This window comes from Alternaria atra (genome assembly GCF_907166805.1).
Source record: "Alternaria atra isolate CS162 genome assembly, contig: 24, whole genome shotgun sequence".
NCBI lineage: Eukaryota > Fungi > Ascomycota > Dothideomycetes > Pleosporales > Pleosporaceae > Alternaria > Alternaria atra.
This window is the reverse complement of record NW_025091322.1, coordinates 168,966-187,125: the sequence shown is the minus strand read 5'-3', so window position 1 is coordinate 187,125 and position 18,160 is coordinate 168,966. Positions and strand designations below refer to the sequence as shown.

At 50.9% G+C, this 18,160-nt stretch overlaps 1 protein-coding gene across 1 annotated transcript; it reads right to left on the bottom strand.

Moving 5' to 3' along the window:
- Nucleotides 1-9,287: 9,287 nt before the first annotated feature.
- On the bottom strand, nucleotides 9,288-10,803 carry ALTATR162_LOCUS5003 (uncharacterized protein; the record flags this gene model as incomplete). The annotated part of the gene is made up of 2 exons (XM_043312619.1): nucleotides 9,288-10,356; nucleotides 10,409-10,803. 2 exons carry the CDS (start codon nucleotides 10,801-10,803, stop codon nucleotides 9,288-9,290), a joined length of 1,464 nt encoding a protein of 487 aa, XP_043168554.1.
- Nucleotides 10,804-18,160: the final 7,357 nt, after the last annotated feature.

Below are 18,160 nucleotides of genomic sequence, written 5' to 3'. Positions count from 1 at the left end.
GGCGAGGACCAGCGCAGCTACATCACTCGGCTCAGCTGAAGCTTGGACTGGTGGGTGGTCTGTTTCTGTCACAAGATCCTGAGTTGCTAGAAGTCATGGGGCTTACTAACCCGCGCGCAGTGTGGTCAATAAACCGACCGACTCAAACCGTGGCTGGTGAAAACCCCTGTTTTGGGTCTGACGTAAGCAGAACATCAAAACCTTTGTAGCTAACGTGTTTTATAAGCGAGTCGTCCTTACAAGCGAGTCGTCCACCCCACCAACTTTGATCACCTTCAAAGCTACGCAACGCAACAACGTAATAAGGTAGAATAAAGCGATTAATATAGTAGATTAAATAGTATCTACAGCATCCTTTTTGCACGTTCGTGAGTTGTGCCCAGTCTCCCTGCACCTCCTGCAGCGCGCAATAGCCTGGCGGCTAAGGCCTGATCGCTCACCACCTTGACGCTGTTCACGCTCAATCTGCTGGTCAGCCTCCTTTTGAGCTAGTATATCCTCTCCCTCTCCCTTTGTTAAGGTCCCACGCTTCTGTATCCGCTTCTTTTTGCGCTGCCTACGCTTGGTTGCTGCCTCGTTGGCTCTCTCAAGGCAGGTAATCTGGTCGCGCATAAGCTCGGCTGAGAGCATCATCACCTCAGCCCCTTTTTTAAGCTGGTTAATCGCCTCAATAATCGAGGCTGGTGATGAGCTCTTATGCTGCCGCACGCGATCACGTATTAACGTTGATTGAGCCTCAAGCTCACGTACGTTGCTTGGTGTACGAGCCTCCCAGGGAGGCTCTGCGAGAGCAGCTGGTGGAGTAAGCGTACGCAGCTGCACGTTGAGCTTTGATAGAACAGCGTCTGGCTGGAGAGGGGCCAGGCCTGCGCCTCGAAAAGCTGAGCAGATATTGGCTGAGGTGAACGATCGATTAAAGGCTGCCTTAAAGGCTGGCAGGAATTCGAGCTTAGTGATATGGTTGATATTGTAGCGCATCAGAGCCTCAATCTCACGGCTGTACGCGCGCTTCATAGGCGAGAAGCAGCCTACGTCAAGAGGCTGCAGTAGGTGAGATAAGTGAGCTGGCATGCAGAGCGTGTAGATATTGCTCTCCTTGCAGAGCTCCTGAAACTCAAGAGACTGGTGGCTCTCGTGGTCGTCAAGGATAAGCAGGCGGCGTGCTCCAACTACCTTGCCCTCAGTATGCTTAATAAAGTGCTTTAGCCACTCAACTCCTATCTCGTTGGTTGTCCAGCCGTTGTCGCTAACTGCAATAGCCCAGTCGCGAGGGATATCCTCCTCGTACCAGGCTGACAGGTGATACTTGCCAGCAAAGATGAGGAACGGTGGGATTGTCCAGCCAGCAGCGTTGATTGCAGCAATTACCGTCACCCACTCGCGGTTGCCAGGCTGGATAGTCTTTGGCCTGCCTCTCCTCTCTGACCCTGTGATAACTAGCTGAGTCTGGATCTTGCCCATCATAAAGCCAGCCTCGTCAAAGTTGTAGACGTCCTCATCACAGATGCCGTACTTGGCCTTTGTCTCCTCTACTAGCTTGAATCAGCGGCTAATTAGCACAGGATCCTCCCATAGAGCTCTCTGCCTATCGTACGATCGATTAAAACGCGTCATAAGACTGTCTGTACGCCTGACAAAGTTGCGCGGCCAGTGGACGCCAACGCGACCTGCGCCACGCGCAGCAAGCAGCTTATTAGCCATATCGCGCGCAGCTGTATACGTAGGCCCAAATCCTCGCTGATCAAGGTCGAGTATATGTCTAATAATCACCTCCTCCTCTAGCTGGGTAAGCTTCTTTGAGTTGGGCTGGCAATCGCGTCGTGCAGGCCTGCCAGCGCGTCGGTCGCGTAGCGTCATTCGAGGGACGTTAAACGCGCGAGCAGCAGCTCTCTCAGTCTTGATCTGGTGGCTATTAAGAGATGATAAAGTAAGCTGCATATCAGCTTCAGATGAGCCCAATAGAGCTTGTTGGCGTTGAGGCATAACTGATTTGATTTTCAAAGGTGATCAAAGTTGGTGGGGTGGACGACTCGCTTGTAAGGACGACTCGCTTATAAAACACGTTAGGTCTATATTATAGAAGGTAACAAACATGTAAGGGGCTACGCTCAGGGAGCTATCGCACAGGTATACTGGAGTTGTATTCGATAGAGAAGAGAACTACGGGTAGCTAGGGTTCTGAAGGTCGTTCAGGGGGCGGCGGCTCGGGATAACCTTCTGCCGGGCTCGCTTGCACAGAATCCGGGTGCTCAGGGGGGCACCCGGAATCTGTGGACAGTGCGCCTCGCGCACGTGACCGAGATATCATCGAGGACTCACCAACTGGGCTCCAGCCCATCACAAAACACTTAACTACGTTCTACACCCGCTTTAGGTTATATAAGCAGCTTATCTACCGATTTAAACTCTCTATCGCATTTATAATTTTTTGACAGTATATTGTCTACGCTTTATATAGAACTGTCAGATGAAAATGCTGAAAATGAGCTCAGGAGAAGTTTATGATTGCGATGATGGATTATGTCTTGATCATTGTTCTTTTTCGTTGGTCTGTTCTCTCTCCTTTTTGAACATAAACCTGATACGTCGGTGATACCTAGGTGATACATAGGTGATACCGTCCACGATGCAGTATCGCTTACTTCATCTGACAAGAACGCTTAGCATATTTTTCATAGTATACCTTGATAATACTTTAGTTTACATAGATAGCTTTAAAGTAGACTATTTTCTAAAAGTGCGCTGTGTACTTACTCTCCCACGCAACGCTAGCCTAATTCTTGACTTAAACAAATACGTCTTTATAATTAAAACAGTAACGTGAGAGGCAAGCGAGCTGCGCACTAAATGCAGCCATCCACCCCAACACATCAACAACTCACTACTACAACATCGTACTATGGTGTACAGTACGTTAAATTAATCCTCCACTTCTGCTGCATCTCTCTTGCATGTGCGCTTGTTATGACCTGCTTCGCCACAGTTCTTGCAGCGTCGAATACCCCCTGCACTACTACCTGTGCGCACTCTCTCCTGACGCCTCTCCGCCTCTAACTGAGCCTCAACATCCCTTTGCCCAACTATATCCTCTGCCTCTGCCTGCGATAGGGTTCCTCCCTTCTGGATCCGCTTTTTCTTGCGCTTTCTGCGTTCAGACGCTGCCTGGTTTGCCTCCTCAAGGCTAGCTATTCTAGCCTCAAGCAGCGTGTGTGAGTGCACCTTCAAAGTTGATCCCTTTTTGACCTGCAGCACCATCTCAATGATAGAGTCAGGTGATGAGCTCTTGTGGTCTCTTATTCTCTTCATAATAAGCGTTGTTTGAGCTTCTATCTCCCAGGCGTTGCTTGGTGTTGTAGGTTGCCAGTGGGTAGGCCCTAGTGTAGGTGGCGTTGGCGTACGAGGCTTTACTTCAAGCTTAGATAACACCACCTCTGGGTTGTGTGGGACTAAGCCAGTTGCTCTAAAGCTTGATAAGATATTATCCTTCGAAAACGCCTTATCAAACACTGGCCCAAAGGTGGCTAGAAAGGCCTTTTTGTCGATGTGGTGGATGTGGCTGTCTGCCAAGCCCCTGAGTTCCTTCTTGTACGCCTGCTTCAGCGGGGCAAAACAACCCACATCAAGCGACTGTAGGATGTGCGACGAGTGTGGAGGCATATAGAGGGTAATAATCTTGCTTTGCTCGCAGAGATCTTGGAATACAAGTGACTGGTGGCTCTCGTGGCCATCGATAATAAGCAGGCAGTAACTACCTACTATGCGAGCCTTTGTGTGCTAGATAAAGTGCTGTAACTAGGCAAGACTAAGCTCGTTCGTTGTCCAGCCGTTATCGCTAAGGCCTATCCTCTAATCCTTTAGGTTGTTGTGATACTAGGCCTAGTCGTGGTGCTTTGCTTTAAGGATAAGGAAGGGCAGGGCTCGCAACGGATCAAAATCAAATCAAAGCTTGATTGATTTGATTTGAATAGCTTGATTTGTTTTTGATTTGAGATAAACTTGAATAACTTGCTTTGAATTGAATAACTTGATTTGATTTGAGAATTTCATGGTATAGCCTTGTCAGCCACTAAACGTGAAACCTAAAGTGCGGCGGACAGATAACCGGGCAACTCTATTGGCCAAACTAATGATCTGACTTCCATCACTCCTGCTTCATGTCTTATGCCTCATGCCTCACTCATGATACCTCTAGAAATATACTCAATCTACCTCTACTGCACACTGCAGTGGTGCGCACGATCTTCTTTTAAAATATGTTCTATCCCTTAGCATGACATCAATATCTTCTGACTCGCTTGCGAGCTTATCCAACCTGCCTTTGTCTCTAACATGCGAACGTGAGTATGCTATTCCACATAGCTTCGATATCAATACTCGATTTTGCGGCGGCTATCTGCTCCGACGTCAGCTTGCACATAAGCACTCTCGACAACGCCGAAGTTGGATCTACAATCACGGCGCCCTCGTCTATCACCCATCAAACCCAAGCAAAGACCGTTGGATTTGTACCCACTGTAATAGTGCTGGTTATGAGACTACCTTTGATCCAGTGTCCTCAACAGCAGCAGCAGGGCATCTACTCCGAAAGCATAACATCGGCCAAGTAGAGCGAAACAATTCACCCGACACACATGGCCTGTTCGACCTTGACAGCTGTGTTGAAGACAACAGAATAAGCACCTTGAATGCTCAACTCAGGGCTATGGATGAGCGCCTCCGCACGTTCACGAACATCGACTTCCTTGAATTCCAGCGGAGGCTAGTTGATTAGGTAGTTCTTAACAACCAAAACTATGACGGAGCGTCCTCATTACAAGCGAGAGAGCTTTTCAAGGCCCTCAACCCAGAGATTGATAACAGGTTTCTATACTAAAGTGGCAACTCTATTAAGCGACTAATTAAGGCTCACTATAGCTATGGTAAGCGTGCTCTCCTATTCTCTCTTTCTCTTGACTTTATAGACTGACTAGGTCCTGAAGCTATTGGTGTACTTCATTGCTCTATTCAAGCCGCACGATCGAAGATCTCGATTAGCTTTGATATCTGGTCATCGTACAATCACCTCTCCTTCCTTGGCGTTGAAGCCCACTACCTGAATACCGATTACGAGCGGGTCGACGTCCTTGTTGCCTCCGACAGATCCACGGCCGTCACACTGAGAGGCTATCTGCGACCTTATACGCACAATCTGCAATGAGCACGAAATTCATAGCAGTAGCATTGGCTATATTGTTAGTGACAATGCCTACAATAACGACGCTGCCTGCCAGCTCCTTGGAGATGTGTTCTCCTTCGACTGGCGACATCGTCGTTTACGATGCGGAGGCTATATTATCAACCTTGCAGCTCAATCAGCCTTGGCCTACAAGCCTAGCGCGTCTATAAAGAGGAAGTTGAATGAGGATGCCCTTAATGACGAGCGAGTTGAGGATGTTGCCAGGCAGAACGACCGGGACACTCAGTTGCTTGCCACCGCTTTTAACCTAGTTGACCCACAAGACGAAGGGTCTCTTTAGGTACAGCAGGCTGAGTGGAGGAAAAGAAGCAAATGGCAAGGCCCATAACATCGTCAACTACATCTGTGCTTCAGACCAGCGGAGAGAACTTTAGAAAGGCTCAGAAGGAGGTTGAAGGTCAGGCAGAGGTTAAGAAGATCTTCTCGCTAGTCTGTGACGGCGGTGTGCGTTGGAACTCATCATATTGTATGATACACAGGCGTAAGTTTTGTGTTGGAGAAACACTAAGGCTACTGCATTAAGTACTAATTCTGATACAGTACTTAAGCTTCGAAAGTCAGTTGACTTCTACCTCTTTGAACTCGAACAAGCTGGCGACGAGCTTGTAAGCAATGACCGGCTTACGGCCGCTGACTGGGACACGCTTACCGCGATCGAAGCACTGCTTAAGCCACTTTACCTAGCAACAAAAGACTAGAAGGCCAGAAGGTGAATATCTCGACATGGCTTGATGAGATTGAGAAGCTCCTCGAATACTATGAACAGTGGACTGAGCGAAGCAAGAGACAGCCCCAGCCAAGTAAGGAGGTAAAGCAATTTGCAGCTTTAATCTGGGCAAAGCTCGACTTCTACTACAGGGTTTCAGACCAAACACCAGCCTACACTGCGGCCCGGATCCTTAACCCCAACATCAATTGGCGAGGTCTTCAGAAACGATGGGAGGGTCAGTCTAGATGGCTTAGTGGCGCTCAAAAGCGTTTTGAAACGCTGTGCAAGTCCTACGATACTAGATCTATCGGTCCTGACGTTGCTGTAGAGCCGTCAACTGTTACTAGAGCTACTCAAGCTGCTCAATCGCAGGCCAATGTCCTTATCCCAGAGACTCAATTCGATGACGACCTCCTCTTCTCCGACGACTACGTTCCTTCTGAGCCTGACACGGAGACGCTCGCACAAGAGCTTGACCGTTACTACACAACACCAAAGGTACCACGGCGTGATGGCATCGTAATAGATAAAGTCACTGGCAAACGCAAGGTTGTGAAGGAACCAATAGATCTTATCACTTGGTGGCGCAATAACAAGGAGCGCTTTCCTACACTGCATAAGGTAGCGCTTGATATCTTTGCTGCACCAGCAATGAGTTCAGACCTAGAGCGTCGATTCAGTGAGGCTTCAAAAACGTGTACACCGAATAGGAGCTCACTATTAGGGTCTACGTTAGAGAGGAATCAGGTCCTTAGGTCTCTCATACAGGAGGGTGTGGTACGAGAGCGTCGGGTAGCAAACATTGCTGAAACTGAATACTCTGACATTGATTCTGAGGACTCTGATTAACTGCTTCTGTATATAAAATCTCATCGTAATGTATCACTGTAGAGGCTGTGAGTCACTGGCGTACGATTAGTATATCTATTGTTCATAAATGCGTTTTGTTTAATTCAACAAGTATCGTAGCAAGTTCGCTAGCTAGGAGATGACTTACTAGTACAAGAAATCGGGGTCTATCTACCCCGCAGCGGGGTATCAATTCAAATCAAGTTATCCAAATCAAATCAAATCAAAATCAAATCAAATCAAATGCTTATGTAATCAAATCAAATCAATCAAATCAAGTATTGCTTTGATTTGATCCGTTGCGAGCCCTGAGGAAGGGTGGAATCGACCACCCCATCGCGTTGATGCTAGCAATAAGCGTTATCTACTCACGGTCGCCAGGTTGAACTCTAAGCGGCTTAGTACGCCTCTTAGACGCTGTCACCACCTTAACAGACCCTCTAACGCCTATCTAAAAGCTAGTCTCGTTAAAGTTGTAGGTGCAGTGTGTCCAATAACCAAGTAACTTGGCTTGGTTGGTTGACTTTGGTTGATTACGTAACAAGCAACCACGAGTAAACGTCTATCCGAGCAACCACAAGTAAGGGTTTTCGCATTACTCCAGTCAACTCGGAGTTGGTTGACGACCTTACCGCATTAGGCATATTTGTAGAGGAGGTGGGCGACCGGAGTTTTTTTGGGCATCGGGACAGGAAGAACTATTAGCCTGGATGTTCTGATTGGCTGGAAATTGCCGCTCTTGAGATTTGCTGTCGAAAACTCTCACGCCTGCAGCCTCTATGTACGAAACCGCCAGATTCTAGGTTAAACATGCCTACCCACCCATTTTTTCTGCCTCGTAGAGGATCCACGTGTTCCCCCCTACCTAGGACTCCCTTTAAATCCCTTAGCTATAACCTAGAAAACATAGAGACCCCAAGTTCCGTTTCCACCAATACTGCTGCCACCTTCGAAAGAGAGCTGCCGACATCTACTCAATGCCCTTTCCCTATTGACTGGGACAAAATTCGCTATGAAAGGAAGGTGTTGCCGTCGATTCAATATCGTCAGCCTCATAAGCGGGCCCTCAACTCTAAAAACCAGCCCTCGCCAATTTACAAACACGGTGCGCAGCTCACAACCGATGGAGAAAACAAGTTCTGGCTCTGCAAATACTGCCATATTAGTGGCCAGCATGATTCTGCGCTGTACAGTAATGAGAGTACTACTAGTATCATGTATCACCTAAAGAATCAACACAAACTTGAAGAATTCAGTTACAAAATGATGGCATTAAACCCGTTCGATATGGCCAAGGGAGCAACGAACTCCATACCATACCTTGGAGGCCGGCGCTTGATGTTTAACGACTCTCAGTTCAAGACCGAGTTTATTGACTGGGTTATTGATCTTGACTTCACCTTTCGACAAGCGACACATCAACGCACTCGTTGAACGAAATCGGCTCGATTTAGAGACTGTAGCGGCAATTGAGTGTTAAAAGCACCTTCTTCGAACTGGTATGCTCCTGTAGATGAGTATAGATATCAAATCGGGAAATTCTATCGAGTAATGTCAACCAACCAAGCAAAGTAAGGGCTTCTCGTCAACCAACCAAGCAAGGTAAAGGATTCTCGTCAGCCAAGTCAAGTAAGAGGGTCGATTTTTGGTTTACTTGGTTGATGGACACACTGTGTAGGTGTCTTCGTCCTGAATACTATACTTAGCTTTGACATTGCGTACAAGGTTAAACTAGGGACTAATTATCGCTGGATTGCTGCATAGAACTCTCTAGTGATCGCGCTGCCTAGTGATTTGAGATTTAATCTTAGGCTTTCGGCGTACGAGGTTCCTGGCCCATTTCTCTCCAACCTGGCCACCGCCACGAGCAGCTAGCAGCTAGTTAGCCATTTCTCGTACATAGCTAAGCGTAGGGGCAAAGCCTCGTTCATCGAGCTTCCTTATGTACTGTACAATCATCTGCTCTTCGTGCATTTGAAGCTTCGATAAGTTAGGATGAGAATCACGTCGTGAGGTGGTTTTGGCGCGTCGCGTCTGAAGGGTGCTTTTAGACACATTGTAGATGATAGCAGCACGTCGCTGGCTTAATGACGCGTTGGATTTAATAGACTAGATAGCAAGGATGATCCTGTCTTCACGAGGAAGCAGCTCAAGATTAGGTTGTTGAGACATGAGGATAGAAGGTGGATAAGACGTAGTCTTGGCACGGGTGCGCAGCTCGCTTGCCTGCGCAGCTCGATTGCCGCTCACGTTATAACTTATTCCACTGTACCCTCAGTGGAATTCTCAGCCAATAAGCAGCGTCGGAGCACGACATCCCTGGCTAGCGCCCCGCCTCATCAAAACCACTCGGCTACTCCCGCCTTACCTCCCCAAACTATGATCTAGAGCTACAGTAAGCTAGCATTACACGGCAAATATAACAGGCTTGTAGTAAACATCTCGAAAGCCTAAATGCCCAGCACATTGTACATCGATTGCCCACTGGTTCGACTACTCACTACAGCGGATGGTATCATACAAGGGCCGATTAACAGCTCTCAACCGATCCACCAGATCCTTGAATGGAAAAGGCATGTAAGTATCGCCCAACAGACCTTCGAAAAACAGGGCAAGGGAAATGGTCCATCCTTCAAAAGGGAAGTCTATGTGTGATCTCGGTCCCAAATCATGAAGCATAGCTACACGATCTTCAAAGGTCCCTTGGGCCGCTAACTCTTGAAGGGGATCCTCACGAGGCGACGGTGTGACACCAGAGGAAGCCGTGCGCGTTTTGATAAGACTTTCCCAATGGTCCAATGCCCGGTTGAAGTTTCTGAACTCAACCTCCAAGTCACTGTACGGTTTGCGATGGGGACTCATCGCATAAAGCTTCCTTGTAAGCGGTATAACCTTGTGCAGTATGCCAGTGAAATCTGGCTCATTATTCAGGTAACGACTGAGGTCAAGTTGCAGCTTCCGCTTCATTTGATCGGCTCCAGATAGGCCGTCTTCATGGACGTCAACGTTGTTTTCGTTGTTGTCGACCACGTCTGGTGCTGTGGTATCGGTGGTGGTGACGGTCGGCAGATTGATACCCGCGGTTGACATGGATTCGGGACTCTGTTGAGGAGACCGAGTGTGCGATCGACCCTGTGGAATGTCTATCCTTCGGCGTTTGAATCCGTTGCTTGTCGACTGAGGGAAGTCTGCTTCCGAGCCTGTATGTATGTAGCTCGTAAAAGAGAAGGTGTCGACTGAATCGTTTGAGTCGTCTGAGCGTGCTCTACTCCTGGATCGGTTGCTGGCTGCTTTTGTTTCTGCCTCCACCATCGCTGCAGAACGATTTCCTCGGCGTTTTATGCGGGACGGCGCGAGACCGGATGTATCTTGAGAGTCTTTTCGCTGAGCGAGCTCAGACTGGTGCGAGCGTGGTTGTGATGCAGGTACTGCTGTGGACACTGATGATAGCTGTTTTTCTTGCTCCACCGCCACCGAAGGAACGCGTCCTTTCTCTTTACAAGGGGCGTTGATCTTAGTTTGTATAAGAGCAGCCATCCAGTATCGAAGATTCAACCGGATACTGTTGAGATCAGTATTCTATTCGTAGACACCTATGGGCTATCAAGGTTTACCTGTCTTCGTCATTGATCTCATATCCAGAGTCTGTCTTAACGCCCCACTGAGGGCGTGAACCGGGAAGATTGCTCTGTAGTCGTATCTCGGCCCCGTTATCTTTGCTCCATATGCGCCACCCGAAGCCTAGGTAGTCGAGTATATATGAAGCGTCCTCCTCGAGAAAGGCGCCGCCACACACCTTCTCAGCGGGCAGACCCTCGTGCTTGGCGAATTTATTGACCACCTTGTCCATACACTTTTTGAGTTCGATAACATCTTTGTCCAGAAATTTGGGAAATGGTTTGCGATCATCCTCCGCGACCAGCCACAGCCTCCGGATGTACAATTTGGGATCTTCCGCCTCAACACCTGGGAATCCAAGCAAATCATGTTTTTCTGGTTCGGTCGGCATTTTGTCTGTGCTTTGGTTGTATGTGTAGTTCTTCGTCCAAGTATGAAGAATGTAGTTCGAATCGAGCGGCATCCCTCGCAAGGGATTGGAAGTTCCTAGCGTCAGGTTCAGTAGGCGGTCTGACTGCTGCGCTGTTACTACGCGGCGTTCGCGGCAATTTAGTGGCACTACGAGGCAAGGCGCTTGTGAGAGGACATCTTTGTGGAACAAAACCGCTTAGAATGGGGTGTTTGCCGCGATTGCCACGGCCGAGCGCGCTTTATGTGGGACAAACAATCCCAAGCCAGGATGCCCGTTCGGCTTGGCACTCGGTCGAGCTTTGGCCACTGTGTCCGTGCGCATGATGCACAAATCGAAAAACACGACAACAGCGAGAATTTCACTTTTTGGAATTAACGTAGCACAACGCGCGCAAAACGTCCGCTAGAGACGGCTTTCGACTAGCCAGCACTCAGAAGTAGCGCCCACTGCTGCTGAGGCGCCATGGCGACACCGTGGCCCCGAAGGTCGACCTGGCCGATCCCAATAGACGAGCATGCTACCAACCTCAGCGCTTTCCTTCGCGAGGTGCTATCCTTGATCGAGCGCAACGGAGGCCAGCAGCCTCTGCCGGCAGACATCGTTGGCGACATCATTCGCGGCGCATTGACGTTCGTACTGAAGACGCAGCACTCCCCTGACCTCGGTGGTCTCAGCGACGCGCTCAACGTCGCGCGGACCGAGGCAAGAGCGACAGCAGAAAGCACGGCGCGAACCCTCGACCAGATCAAGCAAGAGCTTAAGTCCACCGTAGAACTCGTACAACAGTCCGCAACAAAGATACAACAAAATGGCAACATGGCAGAAGAGGCGAGGGCGGCAGCCAAGGACGCCACAGAGGTGGGTAAAGCGACGCTGGAGATTGCGCGAGAGATCAGGAACAAGAGACCACAAGAGCAGGCGAACGGACCAATGAGCTACGCTGCGGCGGCAGCCAGGGGAGTCCCGTTAGCAGGTACATACAATGCACAAAGTGTCAAACAGCCATCTGCGCAGACGCAGCGTGAGGTCATCATGAATATTAGAGATCCCCTTACCGTACAGAGCCTGAGGACTATGAATCCTAGCAACCTCAAAATGCATGTCCAGCGTGCCATCGAGCAAAGTGGCAATGAAAACATAGTCGACGTGAAGATCGTCTCATCTAACCAGCTGAAGAGCGGAGACCTGAGCATCAAGACAGCAAGCAGCAGGGAAGTCGAGGCGCTACGACAGTTCGCGGACGACTGGGCCCACCGCATAGGCAGTGGGACTACAGTGCAGATCCCGACGTTTGGCGTCCTCGCACACGGCATACGCACGAGCACGATGGACATGAGCAAGCTCGACGAGATCAGAGCGCAGATACTGCAGGACAACCGACCGTTCATACCCCGGGCCGAGATAAGACACATAGGCTGGCTTACTAGAGATGCTACCACCAAGACGGCGACAACTATCACCATCGAGTTCACCAAACCAGAGGACGCCAACAAGATCATCGACGAGGGTCTGATCTGGCAAGGTGAGGTTTTCCAGTGCGAGCGATACGAGCGACAGTGCCGAGTGAAGCAGTGCTTCAAGTGCCAAAGATACGGCCACATAGGAACCCAGTGCAAGGCAGCAACAGCATGTGGCCACTGTGCGCAGGAGCACGACACCCGAGACTGCCCATCGAGGGCCGGACAAGCCGTGACTAGGAAATGTGCCGCCTGCCGCGGCGAGCACGAAGCGTGGAGCCGCCAGTGCCCGACCAGGAAAGACGAGATAGCCAAGGCAAGGACCGCGTACGAGATGCGACCGCGCTACCACCACGTTTCGCAAACAGCCGGACAAAACGTGCAGATTGATATCCCGACGTCTACGATTCAAAGGAGAAGGACTAGTCAACAAGTGGCAGCTACGCAGCCGATGCAGCTTACCAGGAACCGATCGCAAACAGGAAGAGGACAGAAGAGAACCAATGCAGGAACCAATGTCGACTCGATGGGTCAGGAGATCTCATCAACACAGGGCAGCGCAGAGCCAAAGACCGCATCGACAGATCATACCTAGCAGGAGAGCTCTGGAATCGACTGGACTCAACACCCGGGCGATACAGAACAGCAGTCACCACATGGAGATCGACTCCGACGATGATACATGAATAAGCACAACACACTAAGCATACTACAGTACAACGTGCACAAATCAAGAAACATGGTGATGGCGAGCATGCTGCGGGACCCCAGGATCCATGAGTACGACATTCTGGCCATCCAGGAGCCATGGAGAAACCCCTTCGCGGCGACGACACACCATCCAGCGAAACTCGTCTTCCACCTTTGCTGCCCAGCAGGAAACGAGGCAGGACCCGCCCGGGTATGCTTTTTTATCAACAAGAGATTAGACCACAAGAAGTGGCAGTTTAAGGAGCACAGCAGAGACATTTGCTCGCTCACAGTAGAGTTTGGCGACGATCAACAGGAGGAGCAAAACGTAATCATACACAACATCTATAACCCAGCGAGGCGCAGCGAGAGTGACAGTACCGTACTGGTGGACGTCCGCACAATACTGCACAACAACCAATCCAGCGAGCAGATCCTGCTCGGCGACTTTAACCTGCACCACCCCATGTGGGGAGGCACAGACGTGAGGCACATCGACCCTGAGTCTGCAGACCTACTGGCGATCATGGAGGACTTCAACCTGGGTAGCACACTACCACCTGGAACCATCACGTACGAAGAGAGAACCTCAAGCACAACCATTGATCTTTGTCTAGTGACCGTGGGGCTGGTCGACCGGGTGGTTCGAAGCCAGGTCGACCGGGACCTCGATCACGACTCCGACCACCTGCCTATTAGCACTGTGATAGATATGAGGATACAGCAACTCGATGCAACACCAAAGCGAGACTGGAAACGATTAGATGAGGCCGTCTATAACAAAGCGCTAAAACAAGTCCTGCCGCCACTTCGCAGACCCGCAAATAAGACAGCGCTTGATACGTATGTCCAAGAGATCGTTGGGGCAATTCAAGGGGCCATTGACAAAGCAATACCATACTCACGGCCGTCAGACCGCATCAGGGAAGGTTGGTCAGAAGAGTGCAGGGCAGTGCTCGCAGAAGCAAAGAGACTCAAGAGAGTACACAGCCAGCGTCACACAGGCGAGTCGTAGGAGGCCTATCGTGTGGCAAGAAACCACAAAGCAAGAACGATCAAGAAAGCACTAAGAAACGCTCACAGAGAACAGGTAGAGCAGGCCGCGAAGTCGCCAGAAGCACTGTGGAGACTCGTCAAATGGGCGAAGACGAGAGAGAATCCGGCCCCGGTGGTCACACCTGCCATCCAACACCCAGAGACGCAGCAGGAGGTAACAGATCCGGCCAAGAAAGCAGACATCTTCCGAGACACCTTCTTTCCAGTACCACCGGAGGCAGATCTGGAGGACATAAGAAACGCACACTACGACAATCAAGTGGACATGCCGCCAATGACAGAGAAAGAGGTCGGAGATGCCATACGGGCAGCGTCACCACTCAAAGCACCAGGTCCGGATGGCATCATCAACAAAGCCCTGCAGGCGGGATCAGCCCAGCTTGCATCTCACCTGACGAGGATCTTCAACCAGAGCCTACACCTAGGATACTGCCCGGCCCACTTTCGCGAGTCGACTACAGTAGTCTTACGCAAGCCAGACAAAGACGACTACACGGCACCGAAGTCGTACAGGCCCATCGCATTGATGAACACCACAGGCAAAATCATGGACGCAGTCATAGCACGGCGACTCAGCTACCTAGCCGAGACCTATCACGTCCTACCGCCGACACACATGGGCGGCAGGAAGATGCGCTCGACTGAGCACGCTCTTCACGCCGTGACCCATAAGATATACGAAGCATGGAGCCACAACACTGGACGGGTGGCGAGTCTCTTGCTGCTCGATGTCTCCGGAGCCTTCGATAACGTCTCACACACACGCCTGCTTCACGATCTGCGGAAGAGACGAGTAGACGAGAAAACAGTAAAGTGGATCGCAAGCTTCCTCAGCAACAGACACACCAGCATCGCAATCGACGGCTTCCGGTCGATAGCATACCAGATCAACACGGGTATACCCCAGGGCTCGCCGCTATCGCCTATCCTCTACCTCTTCTACAACGCCGATCTGATAGATGAATGCAACCAAGCGCCAGACGCCATGTCCACAGGCTACATTGACGACGTCGGCATCCTTGCGTGGGGCCAGACGACAGAGCAGACGTGTGAGACACTGGGCAAAATCCTTGAGAAAGCACAACGATGGGCACACACACGCATCGGTCTTCGCCCCAAACAAGTTCCAACTCACCCACTTTACAAGATCACGCAAGCGCATTAACACAGAGGCCTTAATTCATACCGCGTGGGGCGAGATACGGCCCGAAGCAACATGCAAATACCTGGGCTTAACGATGGACGCGAAACTGCACTGGAAGCAACACACCGAGGAGATCAGGCGGAAAACGACGAAGACAGTGAATGCGCTCAGCTGTCTGGGAGGATCCAACTGGGGCGCTAGCCTCCACGACCTGCGGCGAATATACGAAGGCACAGTGCTCCCGCAGATGATGTATGCATGCTCAGTGTGGTCAAACGCTAGCATAAAGGAAAACTCTACACTAAGAGGATGCTCAACACACTGCAGAGCATACAAGCAAGAGCAGCCAGGGTCATCAGCGGGGCATACAAAGCTACATCAAGAGCGGCACTAGACGTAGAGACATTTCTCCTCCCCATCGAGCAGCAAATATGGAAGCACAACTCATACACTATCGTCCGCCTACTCTCGAGCAAGAACATCGCAGCCACCTCAGGATTTCAGACAAACACAGCACAGCCGACAGTCCCAGACAAGACTCGCAGAACACCAGCTCCTGGCAGAAGGTCTACAACGACATAACGAGCATGCGAGACCCAAGACTTCGACAGGCAAGAGCAGATTCCGTGCTTCCTCACGCCGCCCTGGAGACAGGGCCCAACCACTTACATTGATGCGACCGCTGAGGAAGCACGGGCGCGACACGACAAAGAACACGTAAAGGAAGACAGCCTTAGCATCTACACAGATGGCAGCGGCATCGAAGGCGAAATAGGCTCTGCGGCACTGTGTCCGCTCACACAACAGGCGCGATCCGTACACATGGGTTCAGACATAGAGTCGACGGTATATGCAGCAGAACTACAAGGCATCAGCTTAGCACTGCAGATCGCTCAAGAGTATGCGAGCCGAAACGGTGCGCGACGAGACGTCGCCATATACACAGACAACCAGGCCGCCGTCTGGTCCATCGCTAAGGCGGAGGGACGATCAGGCGCCTACATCCTCGCGGACATCGCGCGACAGGTCCGGAGCTCAGGACAACGGACGGACAGTGACCGTCCGATGGATACCGGCCCACGTCGGCATACCCGGGAACGAGGCCGTCGATAAAGCGGCCAAGGAAGCCACCGGATGGAGAGAAGACGGCCGCAGAAGCTTGCCGGCAGACGCGCCTCCCCAGCTGTTCACTATAAAGTCGACTGTAAAAAGATGGTGCAGCATACAAGCCGAACGGGCATGGATAGCAAAGTGGCGCAAGGACACCAAGGGCCGAGCAACCTACAGACACACTCCAACGCCCACCAAGAAAGTACTCCGGCTCCACGAGGGCTCACTAAGCGGGAGAGCGCGCTGCTGGTGCAGCTGCGGACAGAGAAGATCGGACTTAACGACTTTCTCTTCGCCCGAAGAGTGCCAGACGTCACCAGCCCGCGCTGCGACTGCGGAGCGAGACGACAGACCGTCGCACATATCCTTCTCCACTGCAGCAAGCACAGTCATCTCCGGGACTGTATCTTCGCCAACCTGTCCGGACGAGACAACATCCGGACCATCCTAGGCACGCCACAGCTAGCCACCAAAGCCATCGAGTATGTAGAGCAGACGCAGATCCTTGGGCAAATGGGGATCGCAGGCGCGAAGACGATAGCTGAGCGCTGGGGGGAGACTGAAGGTATTGCAGACGCAGAACACGAGGCAACCGTGCCTCTACGAGCCTAGAAGTACAGTGTTCAGTTAGTAGAGCCATTATCTAGATGAGCGGACAGGCAAATGTAGATAGTGGTGGGAGGGAAACGGCAGGCCTCTGGGGACAGATGGTTCTTTGGAATGAAGTGGGGCGGCGCGGATCAACGTCCGCACCGCGTCGGCTGTCTGCCAAGCCTGTCAGCCGGGCATAGCTGCTTTTCGCGGCTGCAACCGTGTAGGATCTAATCAAATCAAATCAAATAGGATCTAATCAAATCAAATCAAATCATAGCGTTAGGGATTCTTTTTAGTTAGAGACGAAACATCCTAGCCCCAGCGGATTTCTAGGTACATAGGCTTCATCGTGATACATTCAAGAGTCAGTATTACTGTACTAAGCCATAAATCTGTTCGCGCTACACTAAAAGTGCGCGTGACGAGCCAGGTCGCGTAACGAGCCACCCCACCAAGATCGGACGATCAAAAAGATGAGGTTATTGAGCCACACACAAAAGCTATTATCGTGAGATTTTTTGGTGTATTGATATATAGACGCTACTAAAGCGTTTGCACTACTTGTATCTCGCTGGCGTCTTAATTTGGCGGGTGTGCAGGCCAAATTTGGGTGGGGGAGACGCCTCAGGCGGACCAGCAACCACACCACTTGATAGAGCAACAACACGACGACGCTTTGTCGATTTTTTCGCTAGTTTAGGTGAGGCTTTTCGCTTACGCTTATTTGCTGTATCGCGACTTTTTTGAGCGGTTGCAGCTTGTTGTTGCTGCTTTTTGAGCTCCCGCGCGGCGGCTTTCTCCTCACGCTGCCGTAAATCCTCCGCGTCCTTCTCTATTTTGGCTTGCCGACGAGCCAACTTTGCAGCTTCTTGAGAGCGCTTTTTCTCAGCTGCTTCTGCCGCTTTGATCTCTCTATCGCGAGCTTTTTGGAGTTGTAGTTCCGCGACTTCGTCCAGTTCTGCGGCCTTGCGCGCGCGCTCGCTGGCAAGCTTCCTGGGACTGTAGAATACAGCTCCGCCGTGCCACTCATCACCTTCTCGTGTAGTCAGTTTTGTAGACTTGATCGGGCGCTTTCGAATGAGGTTGAGTTCAGCGCGTAGCTCCTCGTTTTCGGCGTGGAGAATCGCGTTGTTGACCTGCAGCGAGTGCAGGCCTTGGGATAGCCGTTTGGCTTCAATTTTGGCCTTGTCAGCCACCGCAGCGTCAAAAATTTTGCGCAGCTGAGGCCAGCTATCGCCGTCGCCTTGCTCCCCAATTCCTGGGTCGTCATCTTGTTGTTGTGGGT